The sequence below is a fragment of the Squalius cephalus genome (assembly GCF_949319135.1).
Source record: "Squalius cephalus genome assembly, chromosome: 2".
Taxonomy (NCBI): Eukaryota; Metazoa; Chordata; class Actinopteri; order Cypriniformes; family Leuciscidae; genus Squalius; species Squalius cephalus.
Window position 1 is genome coordinate 63,771,691 of NC_137123.1, and position 25,994 is coordinate 63,797,684.

General features: G+C 38.9%; 1 protein-coding gene across 3 annotated transcripts in view; it reads right to left on the bottom strand.

Annotated features, from left to right (window-relative positions):
* Positions 1-852: 852 nt before the first annotated feature.
* The window catches only part of tpp2 (tripeptidyl peptidase 2), a 42,401-nt gene continuing 17,259 nt past the window's right edge, over positions 853-25,994 (bottom strand). Inside the window, exons 17-29 of one of the 3 annotated variants that reach the window (XM_079863988.1) lie at positions 24,958-25,074; positions 24,305-24,405; positions 24,106-24,202; positions 23,882-24,019; positions 19,251-19,495; positions 18,069-18,147; positions 14,694-14,735; positions 12,402-12,556; positions 11,417-11,513; positions 9,732-9,862; positions 8,549-8,756; positions 8,074-8,193; positions 853-1,989 (exon numbers count right to left, since the gene is read on the bottom strand). In XM_079863988.1, coding sequence (XP_079720114.1) covers positions 1,900-1,989; positions 8,074-8,193; positions 8,549-8,756; positions 9,732-9,862; positions 11,417-11,513; positions 12,402-12,556; positions 14,694-14,735; positions 18,069-18,147; positions 19,251-19,495; positions 23,882-24,019; positions 24,106-24,202; positions 24,305-24,405; positions 24,958-25,074 — 1,620 coding nt within the window. In that variant the 3' untranslated portion in view covers positions 853-1,899. The remainder of the gene's footprint in view (positions 1,990-8,073; positions 8,194-8,548; positions 8,757-9,731; positions 9,863-11,416; positions 11,514-12,401; positions 12,557-14,693; positions 14,736-18,068; positions 18,148-19,250; positions 19,496-23,881; positions 24,020-24,105; positions 24,203-24,304; positions 24,406-24,957; positions 25,075-25,994) is intronic. The other 2 variants (XM_079863986.1, XM_079863987.1) reach the window with 2 other exon arrangements.

The window sequence follows — 25,994 nt, forward strand, 5'->3', positions numbered from 1 at the left end:
GAGACTGTCTTTGGTTCACTGCAGTTTTAAGGAGGAAATACTCAGCAATGGTGTCGACTTATGAATTTACACATGGTTTGTCTTAAAGCATATTAAAAACACCACATAGACACATAAACAACATTAAACGCTGGATTTACACCACAGGGGGACTTTAAGAAGTCAAGTTAATTTCAGATGAAATACTGTACATTTCTTGATGAATTAGGAATCGTATCCCCTTTCAAAGGTTGAATCAGTCTAGATGAGCATATTATATTGATTTCAGTTTGATTTTACAGATGCAGTTTTTAGAACGGGAAAAACTATTTTCAAAATGTATCTGGCAAGGGAGGAAACCCAGAATTACATTTGTTTTTTATATAATGTTAGTTAGTTATATAATTTTAGTATCATGTTAAATAATGTTTGGCAGTGGGTTTGTTTGTGTGTTATTTTATTTTGCTTTATTATTATTTCATATAGGGATTGTATAAGATTTATCCAAGTCAAAGGTATAAACAGATTCTTTGGTTTCAAGTGACTTAATTCTTTAATGCAATCAATATAATTTTTTTTTTAATTTACTGTAAGTGTTTTACATTGATAATTTGTGTATTTCTCTTTATGGATAAATAAACAAAGAAAATGTTAAAAAAAATGTTGAAAATTATTAATTATTGTGCCATGCACATAACCATAAACACTCATGATATCCCAAATATTGTTTAGCATATCAAAGAAAACTAAATGTCAATTTAAAAAAGCAAACAATTTTTAAAAATACATTTGTAATAAAATGCAATTCTACTGTTGTTCTTAACATGAATAACTCCTGAATAAAGCCCGTTTGTCACAAAAATGAGCAATATGTTGTCCGTTCCAGATCATTTTATTGAGAATCTTCATCAAATACACCGTTCAGCACATTTACCGCGTTTACAAAATAACCGTCTGTAACATCTGTCTCACGAGGAGCACTGCATATAAAATAACACCCATCTACTCTACGCAAGAATTAAAATGACTTTAAAATATTGGCATTACCTAGTATTCATTTATACTTTATAAATACAAGACATCCATAAATATATCTGAAGATATTCAAGGGTTTTTGATACAGAATAATGTGATATTTCCTGAAGAAACGCAGGGGTGGACGGGAGATTGTGAATATTTAAGGCCATTTTTGAAGAACCTGTCGTTAGAAACGCCTCGAGCCCTGAATATAGACAAACAACGCAAACACACGTGATTAAAAATTAAAAATCGTGAAAGCAGGATGTGATGTCACGTCTGGTTCCTGGTGAAAACAGGAGTTGCTGGCTTTTTTTTTTTTTTTTTTTAATGGTTTTCAAAGTCTCAACCCTGAATGATATTCCAGAAACACAAGATGACAATCTCTGTTTCACTTAAAATTCTGAAGAAAACTGAAGATGGACGGCTGTCAATCACACAGTCTTACTTCAGAACGGCACAAAAACGGAAAGCCATGAACATAAAATGACCCGCGTGTCTTTATAAAACATGCATACATTTGACATACACAAAGGTCAAATCACAAAAAAAAAAAAAAAAAAAAAATTCACCCCTAAAATAAAAAAAAAGAAAAGATATTTTCTCATATTGACATTTCACCCACAGAACTCAACTGGACGTCCATCATATTGCCTTGTATATTTGCACTGTTATTGTTGTTGAGGGAAAAATGTCCACCGAGCAAATGCCCAGTAATCACATTTCAAACAACATAATGCAGGTTATTATCCGACGAACACAGATATGATGGGAACTGTGGGTTCAGTGCGGTGTGTGTGCAGAGATCCGCACGCAGGAAGGCATTATGGGATCCGTGTGATATGAGGTGTTTGGTTTCTGACGGTTTCCAGAAGGCATTAAGAGTCTCCTCAGTTTAAGACGTTAGAACGGTGTGAAGTCCGACGGGAACATGATGGGCAGCCAGCTCTCCGTGTAGGAGACGCAGTGAGTCCAGCCCAGAGAACGCAGCAGCTGAGGGACACAACAACTCGTCAATAACTCATCGTTAACCCACTCGTCCTCAACTCATCGTTAACCCACTCGTCCTCAACCCACTCGTCGTTAACCCACTCGTCCTCAACCCACTCGTCGTCAACCCACTCGTCGTCAACCCACTCGTCGTCAACCCACTCGTCGTCAACCCACTCGTCGTCAACCCACTCGTCGTCAACCCACTCGTCGTCAACCCACTCGTCGTCAACCCACTCGTCGTCAACCCACTCATCCTCAACTCACTCATCCTCAACTCACTCATCAATAACTCGTCAGTAACTCGTCAGTAACTCGTCAGTAACTCGTCAGTAACTCGTCAGTAACTCGTCAGTAACTCACTCATCCTCAACTCATCGTTAACTCACTCATTATTAACTCACTCATCATTAACTCACTCATCCTCAACTCATCATTAACTCACTCATCCTCAACTCGTCAATAACTCATCGTTAACTCACTCATCCTCAACTCATCGTTAACTCACTCATCCTCAAGTCATCGTCAATTAATCGCCAACTCATCCTCAATTCGTCAATAACTCATCGTTAACTCACTCATCCTCAACTCATCGTTAACTCACTCATCCTCAACTCATCGTTAACTCACTCATCCTCAACTCATCGTTAACTCACTCATCCTCAACTCAGTTAACTCACTCATCCTCAACTCAGTCAATTAATCGTCAACTCATCCTCAACTCGTCAATAACTCATCGTTAACTCACTCATCCTCAACTCATCGTTAACTCACTCATCCTCAACTCATCGTTAACTCACTCATCCTCAACTCATCGTTAACTCACTCATCCTCAACTCATCGTTAACTCACTCATCCTCAACTCATCGTCAATTAATCGTCAACTCCTCAATTCGTCAATAACTCATCGTTAACTCACTCATCCTCAACTCATCGTTAACTCACTCATCCTCAACTCATCGTTAACCCACTAATCCTCAACTCATCGTTAACTCACTCATCCTCAACTCATCGTTAACCCACTAATCCTCAACTCATCGTTAACTCACTCATCCTCAACTCATCGTTAACTCACTCATCCTCAACTCATCGTTAACTCACTCATCCTCAACTCATCGTTAACTCACTCATCCTCAACTCATCGTTAACTCACTCATCCTCAACTCATCGTTAACTCACTCATCCTCAACTCATCGTTAACTCACTCATCATTAACTCACTCATCCTCAACTCATCGTTAACTCACTCATCCTCAACTCATCGTCAATTAATCGTCAACTCCTCAATTCGTCAATAACTCATCGTTAACTCACTCATCCTCAACTCATCGTTAACCCACTAATCCTCAACTAACTCACTCATCCTCAACTCATCGTTAACTCACTCATCCTCAACTCATCGTTAACTCACTCATCCTCAACTCATCGTTAACTCACTCATCCTCAACTCATCGTTAACTCACTCATCCTCAACTCATCGTTAACTCACTCATCCTCAACTCATCGTTAACTCACTCATCCTCAACTCATCGTTAACTCACTCATCCTCAACTCATCGTTAACTCACTCATCATTAACTCACTCATCGTTAACTCACTCATCCTCAACTCACTCATCGTTAACTCACTCATCCTCAACTCATCGTTAACTCACTCATCCTCAACTCATCGTTAACTCACTCATCCTCAACTCATCGTTAACTCACTCATCCTCAACTCATCGTTAACTCACTCATCGTTAACTCACTCATCCTCAACTCATCGTTAACTCACTCATCCTCAACTCATCGTTAACTCACTCATCATTAACTCACTCATCGTTAACTCACTCATCCTCAACTCATCGTTAACTCACTCATCCTCAACTCATCGTTAACTCACTCATCCTCAACTCATCGTTAACTCACTCATCCTCAACTCATCGTTAACTCACTCATCCTCAACTCATCGTTAACTCACTCATCCTCAACTCATCGTTAACTCACTCATCATTAACTCACTCATCGTTAACTCACTCATCCTCAACTCATCGTTAACTCACTTATCCTCAACTCATCGTTAACTCACTCATCCTCAACTCATCGTTAACTCACTCATCCTCAACTCATCGTTAACTCACTCATCCTCAACTCACTCATCGTTAACTCACTCATCGTTAACTCACTCATCGTTAACTCACTCATCGTTAACTCACTCATCGTTAACTCACTCATCCTCAACTCATCGTCAATTAATCGTCAACTCCTCAATTCGTCAATAACTCATCGTTAACTCACTCATCCTCAACTCATCGTTAACTCACTCATCCTCAACTCGTCAATAACTCATCCTCAACTCGTCAATAACTCATCCTCAACTCATCGCTAACTCACTCATCCTCAACTCATCGTTAACTCACTCATCCTCAACTCATCGTTAACCCACTAATCCTCAACTCATCGTTAACTCACTCATCCTCAACTCATCGCTAACTCACTCATCCTCAACTCATCGTTAACTCACTCATCCTCAACTCATCGTTAACCCACTAATCCTCAACTCATCGTTAACTCACTCATCCTCAACTCATCGTTAACTCACTCATCCTCAACTCATCGTTAACTCACTCATCCTCAACTCATCGTTAACTCACTCATCCTCAACTCATCGTTAACCCACTCATCCTCAACTCATCGTTAACTCACTCATCCTCAACTCATCGTTAACTCACTCATCCTCAACTCATCGTTAACCCACTCATCCTCAACTCATCGTTAACCCACTCATCCTCAACTCATCGTTAACCCACTCATCCTCAACTCATCGTTAACTCACTCATCCTCAACTCATCGTTAACCCACTAATCCTCAACTCATCGTTAACTCACTCATCCTCAACTCATCGTTAACTCACTCATCGTTAACTCACTCATCCTCAACTCATCGTTAACTCACTCATCCTCAACTCATCCTTAACTCACTCATCCTCAACTCATCGTTAACCCACTCATCCTCAACTCATCGTTAACTCACTCATCGTTAACCCACTCATCCTCAACTCATCGTTAACTCACTCATCCTCCACTCATCGTTAACTCACTCATCCTCAACTCATCGTTAACTCACTCATCCTCAACTCATCGTTAACCCACTAATCCTCAACTCATCGTTAACCCACTCATCCTCAACTCATCGTTAACTCACTCATCCTCAACTCATCGTTAACTCACTCATCCTCAACTCATCGTTAACTCACTCATCCTCAACTCATCGTTAACTCACTCATCCTCAACTCATCGTTAACCCACTAATCCTCAACTCATCGTTAACTCACTCATCCTCAACTCATCGTTAACTCACTCATCCTCAACTCATCGTTAACTCACTCATCCTCAACTCATCGTTAACTCACTCATCCTCAACTCATCGTTAACTCACTCATCCTCAACTCATCGTTAACTCACTCATCCTCAACTCATCGTTAACCCACTAATCCTCAACTCATCGTTAACCCACTCATCCTCAACTCATCGTTAACCCACTCATCCTCAACTCATCGTTAACCCACTCATCCTCAACTCATCGTTAACTCACTCATCCTCAACTCATCGTTAACCCACTAATCCTCAACTCATCGTTAACTCACTCATCCTCAACTCATCGTTAACTCACTCATCCTCAACTCATCGTTAACTCACTCATCCTCAACTCATCGTTAACTCACTCATCCTCAACTCATCGTTAACTCACTCATCCTCAACTCATCGTTAACTCACTCATCGTTAACCCACTCATCCTCAACTCATCGTTAACTCACTCATCCTCAACTCATCATTAACTCACTCATCCTCAACTCATCGTTAACTCACTCATCCTCAACTCATCGTTAACCCACTCATCCTCAACTCATCGTTAACTCACTCATCGCTAACCCACTCATCCTCAACTCATCGTTAACTCACTCATCCTCAACTCATCGTTAACTCACTCATCCTCAACTCATCGTTAACTCACTCATCCTCAACTCATCGTTAACCCACTAATCCTCAACTCATCGTTAACCCACTCATCCTCAACTCATCGTTAACCCACTCATCCTCAACTCATCGTTAACTCACTCATCCTCAACTCATCGTTAACTCACTCATCCTCAACTCATCGTTAACCCACTCATCCTCAACTCATCGTTAACTCACTCATCCTCAACTCATCGTTAACTCACTCATCCTCAACTCATCGTTAACTCACTCATCGTTAACCCACTCATCCTCAACTCATCGTTAACTCACTCATCCTCAACTCATCCATCGTTAACCCACTCATCCTCAACTCATCGTTAACTCACTCATCCTCAACTCATCGTTAACTCACTCATCCTCAACTCATCGTTAACCCACTAATCCTCAACTCATCGTTAACTCACTCATCCTCAACTCATCGTTAACTCACTCATCCTCAACTCATCGTTAACTCACTCATCCTCAACTCATCGTTAACTCACTCATCCTCAACTCATCGTTAACCCACTAATCCTCAACTCATCGTTAACCCACTCATCCTCAACTCATCGTTAACCCACTAATCCTAAACTCATCGTTAACTCACTCATCGTTAACCCACTCATCCTCAACTCATCGTTAACTCACTCATCCTCAACTCATCGTTAACTCACTCATCCTCAACTCATCGTTAACTCACTCATCCTCAACTCATCGTTAACCCACTAATCCTCAACTCATCGTTAACTCACTCATCCTCAACTCATCGTTAACTCACTCATCCTCAACTCATCGTTAACTCACTCATCCTCAACTCATCGTTAACTCACTCATCCTCAACTCATCGTTAACTCACTCATCCTCAACTCATCGTTAACCCACTAATCCTCAACTCATCATTAACCCACTCATCCTCAACTCATCGTTAACTCACTCATCCTCAACTCATCGTTAACCCACTAATCCTCAACTCATCATTAACCCACTCATCCTCAACTCATCGTTAACCCACTAATCCTCAACTCATCATTAACCCACTCATCCTCAACTCATCGTTAACTCACTCATCCTCAACTCATCGTTAACCCACTAATCCTCAACTCATCATTAACCCACTCATCCTCAACTCATCGTTAACCCACTAATCCTCAACTCATCGTTAACTCACTCATCGTTAACCCACTCATCCTCAACTCATCGTTAACCCACTAATCCTCAACTCATCGTTAACTCACTCATCCTCAACTCATCGTTAACTCACTCATCCTCAACTCATCGTTAACCCACTAATCCTCAACTCATCGTTAACTCACTCATCCTCAACTCATCGTTAACTCACTCATCCTCAACTCATCGTTAACTCACTCATCCTCAACTCATCGTTAACTCACTCATCCTCAACTCATCGTTAACCCACTCATCCTCAACTCATCGTTAACCCACTCATCCTCAACTCACCATCAACTCACCATGTCAATATCATTAACTCATCAATAACTCATCATTGTCGTCAACTCATCGTCAACTCATCGTCAACTCATCGTCAACTCATCGTCAACTCATCGTCAACTCATCGTCAACTCATCGTCAACTCATCGTCAACTCATCGTCAACTCATCGTCAACTCATCGTCAACTCATCGTCAACTCATCGTCAACTCATCGTCAACTCGTCAGTAACTCGTCAGTAACTCATCATTATCAACTCGTCAATAGCTTGACAGATTTACACCAGAACAACATTTACATGCTATATTTACAGCTCCAACTGTGGTCATAGTGTTTTTTTTTTTTAAATTAATACTTTTATTCACCTAGGACGCATTAATTTGATCAAAAGTGACATTTATAATGTTACAAAAGATTCAGTTTGAAATAAATGCTTTTGGAAATGTTTCTTGATCATCAAATCATCATATTAGAGTGATTTCTGAAGGATCATGTGACACTGAAGACTGGAGTAATGATGCTGAAAATTCAGCTTTGATCACATGATATATAAATTACACTTTACTATATATTCACATAGAGAACAGCTGATTTACACTGGAATAATATTACACTGTTTTTACAGTATTTGTGATCAATAAATCGGGCCTAGTAAAGACGGTTACCTGTGTGCAGTTCTTCCAGTTCTCTTTGCTGGGTTTGTCCTCGACGATCTTAGTCGCGTACTTCAAGGCCCTCGCGTACATTTTGTTTGCCAGCGCGTGTTTGTAGGAAAATGTTAAAACCTGCAGACAGGAAATCATTGCGTTAGATAAAACAGCAGATATCAAATCAGGAGTCAAATCAAATCATTTATACAGCGCTTTTTACAGTACAGAGTTTCAAAGCAGCTTTACAGAGATAACAGGAAAATAATGCAACAAAGTTTGTTTCTAGAAGAAAATAGCGTCACAGTCCAGCTTAAGAAAGTTCAGTGATGGTTCATTTCTGTTGTAGAAAAGTTATTAATTTAGTTCATTTATATATATATAGCCTGGAGTGATGTCATCGTCCAGCTCAGTTCTCATATAATGGTGTCAGTGCAGGAGATCAATAATATTGTTGAGTATTAAATTAAGGAGTCAGTGCTGAGCAGCGTACCTTAGAGTCGGTGAGCTCCGCCCACTTCTGCACCTCCCAGAAGGTGTCAGTCAAAGCTTTAGCCACGCCCCCCGGCCCGTCCTCAGACCCGCCCACTTCTCCAGCGCTGGCCCCGTCCGGATCCACCGGCTCCATCAGCTGATCGGCCAGAGCACAGCCCTTCCGGCACAGCGCGTCCAGCAGAGACGCCTTCTGCTTCTCCATGTCACTGCAGGACACACACACGCCAGTAACACGCCATTAATAACACATTGACACTCCATTACCATAATTAAAACCCATTTAACTCCATTAACGCCATTAACAATCCATTGACATTCCATTAACACCATTAAAACTTCTTTAACTCCATTAACATAACAGCTAAATGGAAATATATTGCTGTCATAATTTTTAAATAATAATAATAATAATAATAATAATAATAATAAAAATTACAATATTAAATATTCGTTTTTGTACTTAACAGTACGATTATCTATTGCTGTCTTAATCATAATTTTTTTTCAGTAATAATATTTTTTATTTAATTGCAATCACAGTATAAGACAAAATATTTGCAATTTGACTTTTCCATGAAATCATGCAGCCTGTGTGTTTTGGCCATAGACTGTAAAAAATATGTTCGTAGTGTGTGTGACGTCACACGTAGTGTTTCTGAAGAGCGTTTTTGAAGCCCAAAGTGGGCGGAGCCGGCCGTCGCCATCTTGGCCGCGCGTCGCTCACGGATAAACGTAAATGTGCAGCGAGGCGGATTAGCTGAGGTGACGTGACGCTAACACACAGCAGACAAACGGCTAGTAGTGACATTAGCGGCAATCCACCTGTCACTCAAGTGGCCACGCCCTTAATTATGCAGAACTTTAAGGCTTAATATAATTTAAACGGATGAGTTACAAAAATATTCACCCCCCTCACAGTCATCATGAAGGGCAACATTAGATATATAGACCAAAGCCACTTTTTTCACCAGACTGTAAACATGTTTTTTTCTGCTGTAAAGTTGAGCATTTTAACATGGAGGTTTATGGGATTGAGTCTCTTCTGCAGCCGGCCTCTAGTGGCCAGTGGATGAACTGCAGTTTAAGTCACTTCAGTGTTGGATTGAAGAGAGAGACAGGAAGGATGCTGCTTGGTTTTGGCCCAGAATGCAGTGCTGCAGGCATGAACGGTGGCTCTGTACCTCTTGATAGTGACAGCATCCGGCCGCGGGTCCGTCTTCATGCTAAGGTAAACGGCCAGCGCCGTCGAGTCGATGTGTGACATCACCGTATCGGCCGCCGCCGCGATCTCTCCCAGACGCTTCAATCGCTCCTGCATGAGACAGAAGGAGTCGTCACGCGGGTTTGAGAACGAGCGACGGCTCAGATTCAATTCAACAAAAATGTATTTCGGTCCTCACAGATAAAAGAAAAAGAAAATGGTAACACTTTATTATGATGGTCCCTTTTGAACATTCTGTAGACTATAAGTAACTTTGCAACTACATGTAAACTAACTCTCATTAGAGTATTAGTAGACTGCCTGCTTAATATCTGCTAACTCTTTATTGTGATTGTCCTCCAACAGATATTCTACTGAATATAAGTAACTTTGCAACTACATGTCAACTTATTCTAACCCTTACCAGTCTACTAATACTCTAGTAATACTCTACTAATACTGTAATGAGAGTTAGCTATACAGGTGCAAAGTTACTTATAGTCATCAGAATATGTTAAAGGGACCATCAAAATAAAGTGAAACCAAAAAATTATATACATAATAACTGAAAAAGGTGTAGGCTGAAGCCTGTGCTTATTATGCCTACCCTTTATACATAATTATTTAATGAGCGTCACTTTCCTCTCTGGATTTGATTCATACAAAATAAACAAACCTTTACATAAGACAATTTCCAAAATGTACATGCATGATTACAAAGGTACACATATCAGTTATTATTACAATAGTTTACATATGACATACACAAATTATTCATCTTGAGTTATATAATTATTTATCACCTTGTTTTTAAACTAGTGCTGTCAATCGATTAAAAAAATTAACTATTAATCACAATTTTTTTAATCGCAATTAATAACACTTACATTTTTATTGGTTTATAATGTAATCATTTTACAGTTAATCTCCAAATTAATGTGTGTGTATGTGTGTGCGCATGTGTTTAAACAGGACATTCACAGGCAGCGCGTTCTCTTTTGTCTTGTCCTGCTTGAATGGTTTAAAAGCATTTATAAGAGCAGGATCATATAATGTAAAGCTAGCCAAAGGAGGACAAAAATTAACGGATGCTGTGTTAATTGTGTTAAAGATTTTAACGCGTTAAATTGGACAAAAATGAATCGCATGCATTAACAGCCCTATTTTAAACATTTTCTTGAATTTACAGAGTGAAGTACACAATATCAATTCCTTATCACAATGTTTACCCCTTTAACAGATATACATCTATTTTTTGTATTAGTTCTTGCCCTTACATTCATTCCTCTTAGTTTATACTGACTTTCTCTTACTTCGAACAACTCTGAATACAATTGACCCTTCACAGGGAGTTTGATTGACAGGCGATCTGACCAATCATAATCATAATCTGTTTGTGAACCGATCATCTCTTCCTTCTAGTTCATTTATAGCATCAAATAAACATGAATGAACATCAGAAGGTATGTTGTTTTAACCGCGGAAAGACGTCAGTACACTCCGTTTTTCAAGTTCAAATCCACCGATGTTAATCTACTAACTCTCCTGACTGCTTTGTCGGACAAAAATGGCGGATTCGGCGGATTATGATTGGTCAGTTCGCCTGTCAATCAAACTCCTGTGAAGGGTCAATTCCAGGTAGATGGTGTCTGATCTGACCGGTACCTTCTCGGAGTCGAGCTGATGGAGTCTCTGGACGTGCAGTGGGAGATGTGTGGGAAACGCCTCCTTCAGCTCCTCGTACAGCGAACCACTGTCCAACCTGAACACACAGGGTTAACCTCCTCAATGAAAACCATGACCTCTGATGACCTCTGCTCCAGGACATCATTAAACACTAACTGTGACTATATCAACATGCAATATTGCAGATGAAAAACAGACTAAACTAAAGTGTAGTTTAAACATTATTTCTCTATAAAAAAAAATATTATAGATGTTTTTAACAAGCCACTTCAAGCTTTCACGTGTGCGGTTGCCAGATCTCAAGAGTTTAAATCCCCCAATCAGAACTTTTCTGAAAGTCCTCCTGTGGTGAAAATCAAGTTTTTTAATGTTGTTTATGTGTCTATGTGGTGTGTTTAATATGCTTTAAGACAAACCATGTGTAAATTCATAAGTCGACAGCATTGCTGAGTATTTCCTCCTTAAAACTGCAGTGAACCAAAGACAGTCTCAAAAACACGCTTTGAAATCGCTGGTGTTTCTGACGTCACAAACTACCTTGTAACCAATCAGATCAACGTGTGATCGTCAACCAGTGGATCTCTGAGCTGAGTGAGTGAGTGGAGGCGGGGCTCATTTGCATATTCATAGAACCACGCATACTAAATGAGGCAAGGGTGTCGGGTTACATTCAAGATATTTTAAGACATGAAGACATTTGTTCAAGGAAAAAACGTTTAAATATGTAATTTTGGTGATCAAAGATGAGTTTTAAGGGATAAAATGACTTTAAAATGATACATTTTCTGCCCGGTGTTTTATGTAATCTTGTCAATCTGGCAACCCTCTCTCCACACTGAGAATAAAGAGCAGGTGATCTGAGAGGTCGACTGAATTATGATATAAAGGACATTTGAATTAAAAGCACTGGTGATTCTGGAGTCATTAACAGATGAAAACACAGAGTTAACGAGTGAAGACTGACTTGGTCATCCACTGGATCTTCAGGTCTCGCAGCGCTTCGCTGAACTCGTCCTTCACGTCCTTCTCCTTCTCCTTCTCCGCATCCTTCTCCTTCTCTTTGCCATTCTTGGTTTTGTTGGGAGCAGGAACCAAGTGGTAAAAGATCGGCACGATATCCTGCGTGAGAACGAGAGCACAGATGTCAATCACATTACCCACAAATCCATCTGTTCATGTGAATGCGACTGACTGACACTAACATAATCGTGAGAAACGCAGACTCGGGTATGAAATACCAACCAATGACGTTACAGCAGCAGGACGTGTTTATATTGTTTACGTGTGTGAGCGATGAAGACGCGCAAAATAAATGTGATTAATTCTTTTGATTTGAGTCTATCAAGTTAAAAATTAAATAAAAAGAATCAAATAGTTAAATTAAGGCAAGACACCACAGGTGAACAGAGTAAAAACTAACGGATATTCCCTCGTTGATTAATCACAGTACATTAAGGCAACTGTTTTGTATTCCAAGTGTGTTAAGTGTTATGTTTAAATATGCAAATGAGGCATTAACTAATTAAATATGCACCAATTTGCATACAGTTCCAGAACAGAAATATTAACATTGGATAGGTTTGATTTTGTTGACATTTAAGAGTTAAAAGGGAAATGCATGCATCACTCAATTAAAAAATGCAAATTTTTACCATGTTTTTAGAGTAAAATGTAGTATAAATCCAGCGAATAGTATAAGAACAACCCTTCAGAATATAGATATGAATAAATGTGTAGAGTCTGGTGTGTGTGAAGCTGCTGAAGTGGAGATTTCTGACTCAAACTCTCCATCTTTAAAGAGGTTTGAGATTAAATAAACTCTTAAATGTGTGTTTAGTCACACATTATAGAGGAAAACTGAGCAGTGCATGAAGAACACTGGCTTAGCCTGTAGAGTCTCGCCTTAAATATACTGCACAGGGTTTAATTTAATGGATTATCAAACATTAACATGATTATCGCATATAGAAAGCATCTTACTGTTGGATTTCCAGTGATACAAGATATTGTTCAAACTGCCCAGCACTAGTGTGTGTGAATATTGCCTTTAAAGGGATAGTTCAGCCTAAAAATGGAAATAAAGTCATCATTTACTCACCCTGCTGTTGTTCTAATGCCGTACGTACACCCTTCTTTCTTTTTTTCGGACCACAAAAGGAGAATTAAAAAAAAACGTTATAATGTCAGTGAATATCGACTTTTAAAAAAAGACGTTTACGATATTGATTATTGATGATTAATTATTTAATGATAATAAAATGTGTTTTTCTGTGCGAGTCAGAGTCTCATGAATGCAGTCAAGCACAGAAGATCAAGGGCAGGATTTTCATTTAATAATACATTACGTTTCAGTTTGTTTTTCAGCAAATCCCATCATAAACCCCCAGAACACGTGTCGCATCGGATCATTCTGAGATACGTTTGAGTGTTTTTAAAAAGCTACACGCTGGTCGATATTCACTGCCATTTATATGAACGAGCACGAGCAACAACCCTATGCCACGTTCACTAAGTACAGTATGAGTGCTAAACAAGAGCTAAAACAATACAGTGCATGCAAATATTGCAAATAATCTACACTATTACCAAATGCAATTCATTCTTAGGGAACATGCTTTGAAATATTTTTATACATAGAAAAAATGCATTAAAAAACGAAAAAAAATATTCTTACAAAATATGAAAGGGGTCATGAACTGCATTGTTTTATCATGTTTCCTGGGGTGCACTTATAATGTTAGTATGTTTTTTACATCAGAAGTGTAACTATTACAGTTCTCAAGGTTAACTAATGGTGATTGTGTTGATTATAGCATTATATTTAGATCGTGGCATGAAAGGTTGCAGTGATGAGCATGATCGCATGAATGCAGTGATCTCATCATTGCAACTCGCTTTCTGCACACTAACGAATGCTTTCATCATAACTAAACAGTGCGAACACGATGTGAATAAGAGATTCGTTGATTATAACGGGAGTTTTGTCCCGAGTCCAGATAAACTCGAGCCGTTTGATTGACAGCTCCAGCGATTGTAAAGGGAGCGTTCTTTGATCGCTTTCTATATAATTTAATCACAGTTTAATTTCTCCTTTTGTGGTCCGCAAAAGAAAGAAGGGTGTACGGCATTGCGGGTGAGTAAATGATGACTTCATTCAACGTGAAAGATCCCTTTAAATGGATCGTTTAATTGAGCCCCTGCAGCTTCTCATTATGTGATATTACAAGGTTCTGTCAAATCTCTACCCGTTCAGTACCTTTTTAAATTTTCCTTGTCGTTTGGCTGATGCTTGTCCCTGCTGGTCAGAATAACACACATCAGAGAGAGAAGCACACACACACACACACACACACACGCTCTCTGTCCTCTCTATCCTCTGCTCTCTACTCCTTCACATCATCATGATTCACTGAAAGTGCAGCAGTTCAGTTGATAATGACAGGATGATCATACACAGGACAGTGAGATGATCATATACAGGACAGTGAGATGATCAGGACAGTGAGATGATCATATACAGGACAGTGAGATGATCAGGACAGTGAGATGATCAGGACAGTGAGATGATCAGGACAGTGAGATGATCAGGACAGTGAGATGATCATATACAGGACAGTGAGATGATCAGGACAGTGAGATGATCAGGACAGTGAGATGATCAGGACAGTGAGATGATCAGGACAGTGAGATGATCAGGACAGTGAGATGATCAGGACAGTGAGATGATCAGGACAGTGAGATGATCATATACAGGACAGTGAGATGATCAGGACAGTGAGATGATCAGGACAGTGAGATGATCATATACAGGACAGTGAGATGATCAGGACAGTGAGATGATCATGACAGTGAGATGATCATGACAGTGAGATGATCATATACAGGACAGTGAGACGATCATACACAGGACAGTGAGATGATCAGGAGAGTGAGATGATCATATACAGGACAGTGAGATGATCAGGAGAGTGAGACGATCATACACAGGACAGTGAGATGATCATATACAGGACAGTGAGATGATCAGGACAGTGAGATGATCATATACAGGACAGTGAGATGATCAGGAGAGTGAGACGATCATACACAGGACAGTGAGATGATCAGGAGAGTGAGACGATCATACACAGGACAGTGAGATGATCAGGAGAGTGAGACGATCATACACAGGACAGTGAGATGATCATATACAGGACAGTGAGATGATCAGGACAGTGAGATGATCATATACAGGACAGTGAGATGATCAGGACAGTGAGATGATCATGACAGTGAGATGATCATATACAGGACAGTGAGATGATCAGGACAGTGAGATGATCATATACAGGACAGTGAGATGATCAGGACAGTGAGATGATCATATACAGGACAGTGAGATGATCAGGACAGTGAGATGATCAGGACAGTGAGACGATTATATACAGGACAGTGAGATGATCAGGACAGTGAGTGAGATGATCAGGACAGTGAGTGAGATGATCAGGACAGTGAGATGATCAGGACAGTGAGATGATCAGGACAGTGAGACGATTATACACAGGACAGTGAGATGATCAGGACAGTGAGTGAGATGATCAGGACAGTGAGTGAGATGATCAGGACAGTGAGATGATCAGGACAGTGAGATGATCATATACAGGACAGTGAGATGATCAGGAGAGTGAGACGATCATACACAGGACAGTGAGATGATCAGGACAGTGAGATGATCATATACAGGACAGTGAGATGATCAGGAGAGTGAGACGATCATACACAGGACAGTGAGACGAGCCCAGAAGCAGATGATTCATCACTGAAATGGTGCTGGTGTTCAGCTGGTGCGTTTAGTCAAGTCAAGTCTCCTTCATTTATACAGCACTTTTAACAATACAGATTGTTTCAAAGCAGCTTTACAGTAATAATAGGAGATTAAAGTAAAGTTTAGGGCTGGACTGTAAAGCATTTGAACTCGCTCTGGATTAAAGCATGCCAAATACACAGATGTAAATATTGTAAACTCAAATCTTGAATGACACATGACATACCCGTGTCGTATAGTATACTGGGAACCAGCACCAATGACAGTGAAAAACCAGCAAATGTGAAAGACATGCTCTTGTATGACAAGTTGCTGTTTTGATTTATACGTGAAGTCATTGAGTCATTGTGAAGCACACCCACCACCAGCCGTGAAATCAGGACAGAAATCAATTACTGATCAAATATTGAACACACGTGAGTAGGGGTGTGTGATACGCATCATCTATGAATCTAAATATCAAATTTATTGATCTGGACGCTGACACAAAGCGAAACAAACATAGAGAGCCCATGCTTATAAAGTCAGAATTGCATGTTATAAAGTCACAATTGTGTTATAACTAGGGGTGTGACGGTTAGCATATAACCGTGAGACCGACGGTTATAGTTGAACACCGTCATTAGAACTCTATAACCGCCAAAACCGTGTTATTAAAATATTTTTTACAAACATTTTTTATCATAGAGAATGTTTAAATACTAATTAAAAACAATTGTTAACAGTCTGTGTTATTAATGGTCTACGTCGTTTCCAACTGTATTTGATTCTTTGCCAAGCGACCGCCAATCATTTGAGATAGAAATAAAAGCTATGATATAGTGATGTGCCATCATTATGAGATTTATTAAACAAATGAAAAACATTTGCAATAATAAACATTAGCAATGAACATTTGCAATCGGGAGACATGGTTTTTACCACTTAATGAAGTTTTGTTTTGTAAATCGTCAGACATGATTTTTACCACTTAATGAAGTTTTTCTTTGTAGAAAGCCTTTCTTTAAAGCGAATTTCGTTTTGTACAAATTGTATCTTAATTTTAATAAATGTTTCATCAACCAATTGCATGTATTTAATAAATAAAATATAGCAAATATAGGAGACAATATAACCGTGACATGGAGGCTCCGATGCGCCGCGTTCACTTGCATTGCATTGTGAACTAGAGCGCATATCATCATAAATGAATGAAACTCAGCGTAGGCCTATGCCTCATACATTAGCATTAAATATCTTTGCTGCATCCTTTCTAGAACAGACAAGGGCTTTCTTGCGGCTCGCATCAGCAGAGCATTGCATCGTCCATAGACCGCAAAACAATCAGCGGATGACGGGCGGGTGCGGCTTTGAAATCTGGTCAAAAAACGTTTGTGCGGATGATGATGAGTTTTGTGATGCGGTTGCGGATGAACTAATACCCCCAACCGCGTATCTCTATCGATAACAACATTTAACACTACACAAATATTAATTTTATTCAAACTAAGTTGTCCTGTAAAAGACGAACGTCACAAATAACAAGCGTGTTATAATAACTAACCGTATACATACTGGGAACTATATTCTCAGAAGGCGAAGCACTGCTACTTCTGCGGAGTGATTTGCTCGCAGCACCTTACATAAACCAGCACACAAACACACTCCGCGAAATATCACTTAATTATTGTTACCAACAAAATCCCCAAAAATACGGAGTTATCATTTTCTGCCAGTATCGCACACCCCTGATGAGAAAACACAGACGGGCATGAAAACACAGACGAGCCGATGAGAGCCGAGCGCCAGCATGCAGATCTAGAATGAACGTCGTGTTTGAAGACTCACTGCTTTTTTGCCGAACTCACTCTTGGGCAGAACCAGAGAGCCGGTGATGTATCCGCCCGGACCGGCACCTTTAGGGATCCTGAAACACAAACACAAGCATCTGCATCCTCTGATGGATTTTTTTTTAATTAATCAAAAATAACATTCAATTTTCTTGCAGGAATAACATTCATAAGCTTCTGAATCCTAAATGTTTCCAAAACTTTTGGTCAAAAACACTCAGGCAGTGTCTGTATGTTAGTGAATCACGTCTGAATATAACAAAAGGGGAAATGAAAGCAGACAGATATCTAAATTTATAAACTCATGACTTTGAGAGAGTTTGCTTCTACCTAGTAACAGAAGGGTTTGCATATGAAGAACCAATCAAATTGTAGGGAAATTATGTAATGCATCATGTCACTTTTGCCATGCTTCTGATCTATAAAAACTGTTGTATTCTTTTTGCTGGTGGGATTCTCTCTGAGATCCTCCAACCGTGATTAAAGCATGTTCGAAGGTAATGTCTGGAGTCTGTTGAGTTAAAGCTGTGCAACAGGTTAGTGGAGCACTAGAGACCTTATTCCCAAGTGATAGTGTTCAAAAGGGAACGAGACGTCGTTCGACTCAGTGTGAGACTCTTAGCTGGGGTTAGATTGCGGAAGGTGAATTCACCGGAGTATAATTTTTGAAAGCGTCACTGCGTCTCGCACAGGTAAACTTAAAGGTGCAGTCTGTAAGAATGACAGCTAGTGGTCGAGATCGGTACTGCAGTCCAAATTCAAAATATCCGAGATCGTTGTTCCCCGCCTCCTCAGACTCGATGCTCACGCGGGTTGCCAGATTGAGGCCTTGCAACAGGAACGAGTGCAATTGACAATGAATGCCGAGGAGACTGGCCGACTGGCACCGAAGTCGGTACTTTTTGACAACTCTAACGGGAAATATGCTAATACGGGTCAGTCCGTCAGTGGTTGTGGGCGGAGCATGAACAATATGACATCATATTGTGCAGGAAATCCAAACGGCTTGATTATTGAGAGTGTTTAGACTTTGAGGATTAAAAAAAAAATAGAGGGAGTGAATGGATTTTTCTCATTGTATGGTGGTTGTGTCCACACCCTGCAAACACACATTTATACGCAAACACCATATTAAAGTGAATTTAGCATCCGATGACCCGTTTAAGATAACCTCACTCACTTGTCGTCAGGCAGAGCGGTGATGTAGAAGGGCTGAGCGGCGCCGGGGCTCAGCGTGACGGAGTTGGACTTCTTCTTGGCCATCATGGCGGCCCGGTGTGTCTCGTAGACGTCCAGCGAGAGTGTGTTGGAGAGCCGGTGCGAGACGAGGAACGGCAGGTCCTTCAGACGCTCGAGCTCGCTCTGCTGCTCGTGACGCACCTGCAGACGCACCGTGTAATCGCCCTTCTCCAGCTTCAGGGAGTACTGAGGGAACCAAACACATCTCATCAATTACGGCTTTTGAATCACAGATCATTTTTCGGATCAGAAAAGAAAAAAAAAAAATTATACAGCACTGTGCAAAAGTCTTAGGCAGACTAAATCCAGAAGAACTGCGGGAACGTCTCCGAGACGCTTGAAGAAACCTTCCTGCAAAGCTACTGTGAAAAGCACTGGCACTTGTGTTAAAATGCTGTAAAGTGAGAATGCTTTCAAAAATAAAAATCACAAATTGAATTTACTTATGATTTAACTTCTATTAACAAATCCAAATCAATATATGGTGTAACGACCCTTTGCGTTTATAACGGCTTTTGTCCAGGTACACTTGCGCATAGTTTCTTCAGGGAGCTTTGCAGGAAGGTTTCTTCAAGCGTCTCGGAGACGTTCCTGCAGTTCTTCTGGATTTAGTCTGTCTCAGTTTCTTCTGTTTCTTCATGTAATCACAGACGGACTCGATGATGGTGAGATCAGATCAGACCGGCTGTTGTCAGACTCCTTGTGCATACACAAATCTCACTGGATTATTACAATTAATGTAAACTGATATTTCCTACTGACACACTACAGCAAAAGATAGAAATAACTGACTTACAACCATTTTTTTTGGGGGGGGGGGGATATTAAGACTTTTGCACAGTACTGCATATTTCTTTGAACAATCGCTCTATAAATGTTTGAGGTTAATCAACCGCAGGGACCACGAGTGTAAACAGGAAACGAGGAGCATGAGGGTAAAACCCCATCAATCAAAAAAAAGATTGTAAACTATTAACTAAACAATAAAAACATTCAAATTTTTTTTAGAAATAACTGACTTGAAACATGCCAAATACTTTTGTACAGTACTATATATATAAATATGGGGCTTTATATTTATTACTAAAAGAGCACTTGGAAGTTTTTTGATCTCACATTAAAAACTACTAGCCTAACTGATAAAGTTCAAACATTATTAAACACAAGTGAACAGTCAGTAATAAAATAAGAACAAATACACAAATTACAAGCAGAGATGAATACTAAATAACAAAGTTACAAAGGTTAACAATTAATAATAATTAAGCCTAAATGTAAAACAACACTGTTCACTGAAGAAATTAAATATAGTTTCATCTTTGTTAAAGCTGTATTTTGCTGTTTTATTAACTTTTTTTTATTTTTTTTTTATTTTTTTTTTATTTAGACTTTCAAAAAAGCTTACAGACATATCAAATATATGCATCAAACATAAGACAAACAGAAACTGGGGAAAACATATAACAGATCTTACATTGTACAGAGTGAAACATTAAATTCTACAAATTATTCTTTTCAATATAAGAGACGTTTTTATGCACTTCTTATTTCCAGTGATTAAGTTCAATGAGTCATAGAATATTTTAAGATCCTTACACAAAAAATTAAAGGAGTGTATTATAGACATTACTTTAGCTTTATGTATATGAAACTTCCCAAGAAGAATTATTAACTTTAATGTGTTATCAATTATATCTGAGCCAGTATTGCAGTCCAAGAATAATATCATAGCCTCATCAATTCTAATTATTTTGTAGAATGTATCAAAAACCATCATAGATACCTGCTTCCAAAAGTCTTCAGAATATTTACAATTACAAAACATATGTATGAGAGTTTCAGATTCAAGATCACAAAAACAACATTGTGGTCAGAAATCTTTTTTAAACTTATTAAGAAATGCGTTACATGGATAATACCTGTGTAGTATTTTAAAATGAATTTCCTTGACCTTATTTGGCAGTAAAAATGTATTACTTGCTGACCAGATTGTCTCAGTTGAAGGTATAGAAGAAAAAATTTGTTTCCATTTCTGAATTGCTTTTGGGTAACAGCTGATATCTTGATTAAGACACTTTCTGATGTAAGAGTTATTACACTTCATATCCAAAATATTAACACCTCCTATAATAAGTTTAGGAGTCTGCCGTAACACTGAGTTGTAACTGAGATGTGCTTTCACAAGCTGAAGCAATTTAATGGAGATATTTTTAACAACCATATGGTAATCTCTACATGTAGATTCAATACCTGAGAGCAAGAAATTGTTCATAAGTATAAATCTCACCATTACAATTTAGTAAGTCGGAAATAAAAATAATTCCTTTATCAAACCATTCTTTTTTATATATACTTTTTCTTTTAGATAATACATTTTGGTTATTCCATATTATACAAGTGTGTGGGGAGAAATTATGTTTAAAGGCTATTTTCCATGCATCTAGTGATTGCTTGTGAAAATTGGATAATTTGATGGGAAGTTTACTACATTTAAAGTCACATGATAATAAAAAGTTTAATCCTCCACACTTTTCAAAAAACAAATTGGGGATATAAAACCATATAGAAGTATTATGGGCCAAGCAATGTTTTATCCAGTTGATTTTAAAAATAGTATTAAGAGTACTGAAATCAAGAACGTTAAGCCCACCCTCTGAAAGCGTTCTGATGATCGTTTTTCGCTTTATATATTCAGTTCTGTTTTTCCAAATGAACTTAAATATGGCCCTATCAATATCTGAGCACATTTTAGAGCTAACATACAAGGATAGAGCCGGATATACCAGCCTCGACACTCCCTCAGCCTTAGAAAGCAGAACACGTCCATGGATAGACAGATTTCTCTGAGACCAGCAATTAAAAACCATTTTTGCTTTATGTAAACACGTAGAAAAATTATTTTCAACTCTTTCATGTGGACATTTAGTGATTATAATACCAAGATACCTAACCTTTTCCTTTACCTTAATTCCACATATATCTGGGATAGCAGAATGATGAATTGTCATGATCTCTGATTTACTCTGATTAACAGAAAGGCCAGAGGCATCTGAAAAAAGTTGTAATGCCTCTAATATAATGGGGACCTGTCTTTTATCCTTCAGGAAGATGCATGTATCATCTGCCAGTTGACTGGTTAAAATAGTTCGGTCTGCTATTTGGACCCCTTCAATATTCGAACAATTCACTATATAAAGGTTGAGAAGCTCTGCAACCAACAGAAACAAAAACGGAGAAATAGGGCAGCCTTGCCTGATGCCTCTCTCAATGACAAACCGTGGTGAAGTCCCACTAGACAAGGATACATTACTATTGATGTCTTTATACAGGGTCTGAACAGTGTTCAAAAATTTTGGACCAAAGCCAAATCGTCCTAAAGCATCATACATGAAGGTATGCTCTACTGTATCGAATGCCTTGTAGAAATCTAGGAACAAGATAAGTGCATCATCATCAACCAACTCCGAGTAATCTAAAAGATCCAAAACAAGACGAATATTGTTTGAGATGTGTCGACCTTTCATGAAGCCAGATTGTGTGAGAGAGACAACTTCATCTAAACAGGGTTTTAGTCTCCTAGCAAATACTGCAGCTAATATTTTGTAATCAGAATTAAGCAACGTTATAGGGCGCCAATTATCTAAAAATGTTTTATCTTTATTTGGTTTAGGAATTAAGGTAATAAGACCTTGCTTCATCGATGCAGATAATTCCCCTTGATCTAAACATTCTTTAAAAAAAATCTAAAATCAAATATTTAATATCACTCCAAAATGATCGATAAAATTCAAATGGTAACCCGTCAGGGCCCGGACTCTTATTAAGTGGAGTCTTAGTAATTATAATGTCCAGTTCTTCCACAGTTATCTCTCCCTCACAAACAGCATGACTATCTTCACTTATAGATGAAATAAATGGCTCCACCTTCAAGAAAAATGTATTAGAAATTTCAGAACTAAAAGAAGAAGTATAAAGTTGCTGGTAAAAGTCAGATACAAACTTTGAAATTTTGCCTTCATCAGAAGTCAAATTACCATTTTGTTTTATTAACATTAATGACACAGACGACAGCAGGAATATTAGGCCACTGTCACTTTAAGACCGAAAACATCCGGTTTCTTTCTCAACTGTTCACTGATGACAGAACCGAGAGAATCTACATTTATAGACATAATTGTGTGTTCGTTCAAGGGCAATCAATTAGAGCCTCTCTGTCTCTCTCTGTGTGTGTGTGTGTGTGTGTGTGTGTGTGTGTGTGTATGTGTATGTGTATGTGTGTGTGTGTGTGTGTGTGTGTGTGTGTGTGTGTGTGTGTGTGTGCGCGCACAGATAACACGCAAGTCCTGATTTTCACCTCTTCTGCGTTTAAAATAGTTTGTATGTGTAAATTGGCAAAACACAACACGTCCAAATTATAAACTTTCATTCTATGATGGTTAAATTTAGCAGGTAATCCATTAATCGTACCGTGGGGAGCTGATCCGTACGCATCACGATCAACTGAGATCCGTTGCACCCCTATCACACTGTGCTAAAGAGACGTGCGGTGAAGGCTGGCGTTGTTCTGGTTACCTGGTGTGGGTAGGCATCTCCAGATCCCATGAGCCTCTTGTTCTGGTCAAACAGGAGCCAGAGCTGACTGTCAAACTCAGACTCGTATAATAACTCGCACAGAAGAGGACAGCTGGGCATCACCTCGCCACTCTTGGGCTGAAACACCAACATCAATCAACCATTATGGCAACAACACAACTATAACTCATCATAAACGCAAGGACGCAGAGGTAAAAACACACCTGATGGAAATTATACGTGAGGACGATCTCATAGAGCTGTCGGTTGTTGGGTAACACATCTCTGAGGCCGAGGGGTTTGATTTTAGCGCTCACAGGCCTATAGAGGACACACACACACACACACACAGAGAGGTTCATCATGACACAATAGAGGAGAAACGACCAGTGTAATGTCCATCTGCGAGTTGTGTGCGGATACCTGAGGGGCTGAACCCAGTTCTTCAAGGTGATTGTTGGGGAAACATCTTCATATCTCAATGGAGAACAGACCTCAAAACTAGAAATCCCTTCAGAGGCGTGCTAGATATACAGGAACACACCAAACAAGAGTCCGTAATGAACAACACATCTGACACACGGTGCTTTAAAAGTTTGATCTTTCAGCAACATGATTTTATGATGTTTTGAAAGTCTCTTACACTCAGCAAGGCTGTGTTTATTTGATCAAAAATACAGTAAAAACAGTGAAATATTATTATAATGTAAATCATCTGTTCTCTATGTGAATATACAGTAAAGTGTAATTTATTCCTGTGATCAAAGCTGAATTTTCAGCATCATTACTCCAGTCTTCAGTGTCACATGATCCTTCAGAAATCACTCTAATATGAGGATTTGATGCGCAAGAATCACATTTATGATTATTATCAGTGTTGAAAATGTCCACGTATGTTTGTGGAAAATGATGCATTTTATTTTCAGGGTTCTTTGATGAATAGAATGTTGCGTTTATTTGAAATTGCATCTTTTGTAACAATATAAATGTCAGTTTTGATCATTTTAACGCATCCTTGATGAATAAAAGTATTAAGAGAAAGGTGCTGTGAAATACGAAAGCCTAAAGCGACTCACGATATGAAGAGGGGAGGGTGATGTCACCAGCCCGTGGAAGGAAATGACGTAATCAATGTTGACGTCACCGAGACTCGCCCACCAGCGAGCGACACACAACTCCAGAGTCCGTCCTGGCTGAGAAACACACACACAAAGATGAACATGTGACCTGATCGACACAGCAAAACTAATATTAAAGGGATAGTTCACCCAAAAAATGAAAATTAGCACTTTTATGATGGATAGATGCACTTTTATGATGGATAGATGCACTTTTATGATGGACAGATGCACTTTTATGATGGATAGATGCACTTTTATGATGGATAGATGCACTTTTATCATGGATAGATGCACTTTTATCATGGATAGATGCACTTTTATGATGATAGATGCACTTTTATGATGGACAGATGCACTTTTATGATGGATAGATGCACTTTTATCATGGATAGATGCACTTTTATGATGGACAGATGCACTTTTATGATGGATAGATGCACTTTTATGATGGACATATGCACTTTTATCATGGATAGATACACTTTTATGATGGATAGATGCACTTATGAATAGATGCACTTTTATCACGAATATATGCACTTTTATGATGGATAGATGCACTTTTATGATGGATAGATGCACTTTTATGATGGATAGATGCACTTTTATCATGAATAGATGCACTTTTATCACGAATATATGCACTTTTATGATGGATAGATGCACTTTTATGATGGACAGATGCACTTTTATCATGGATAGTAGGGCTGTACCAGAATATTCGAGTATTCGAATATTAGTTCGGTGGGTTGGTATTCGATTTTCAAATTTGACATTCGAATATTCGTTTTAAATTATTTTATTTTTTTTCCCCACACCTGGCATCCCCCTAGAAACGGTTCCCATTCGCGTTTGAATGGGGCTGTCATGCGTTTTCTCAGATCGGATAGTTCTCTCTGATTTATCAATATGAACAATGAACACATAAATGTGTTTTTGCAAAACGGATATGAATCCGAACTTCAAATCCCGCGCTATAGGCAGATGTAATG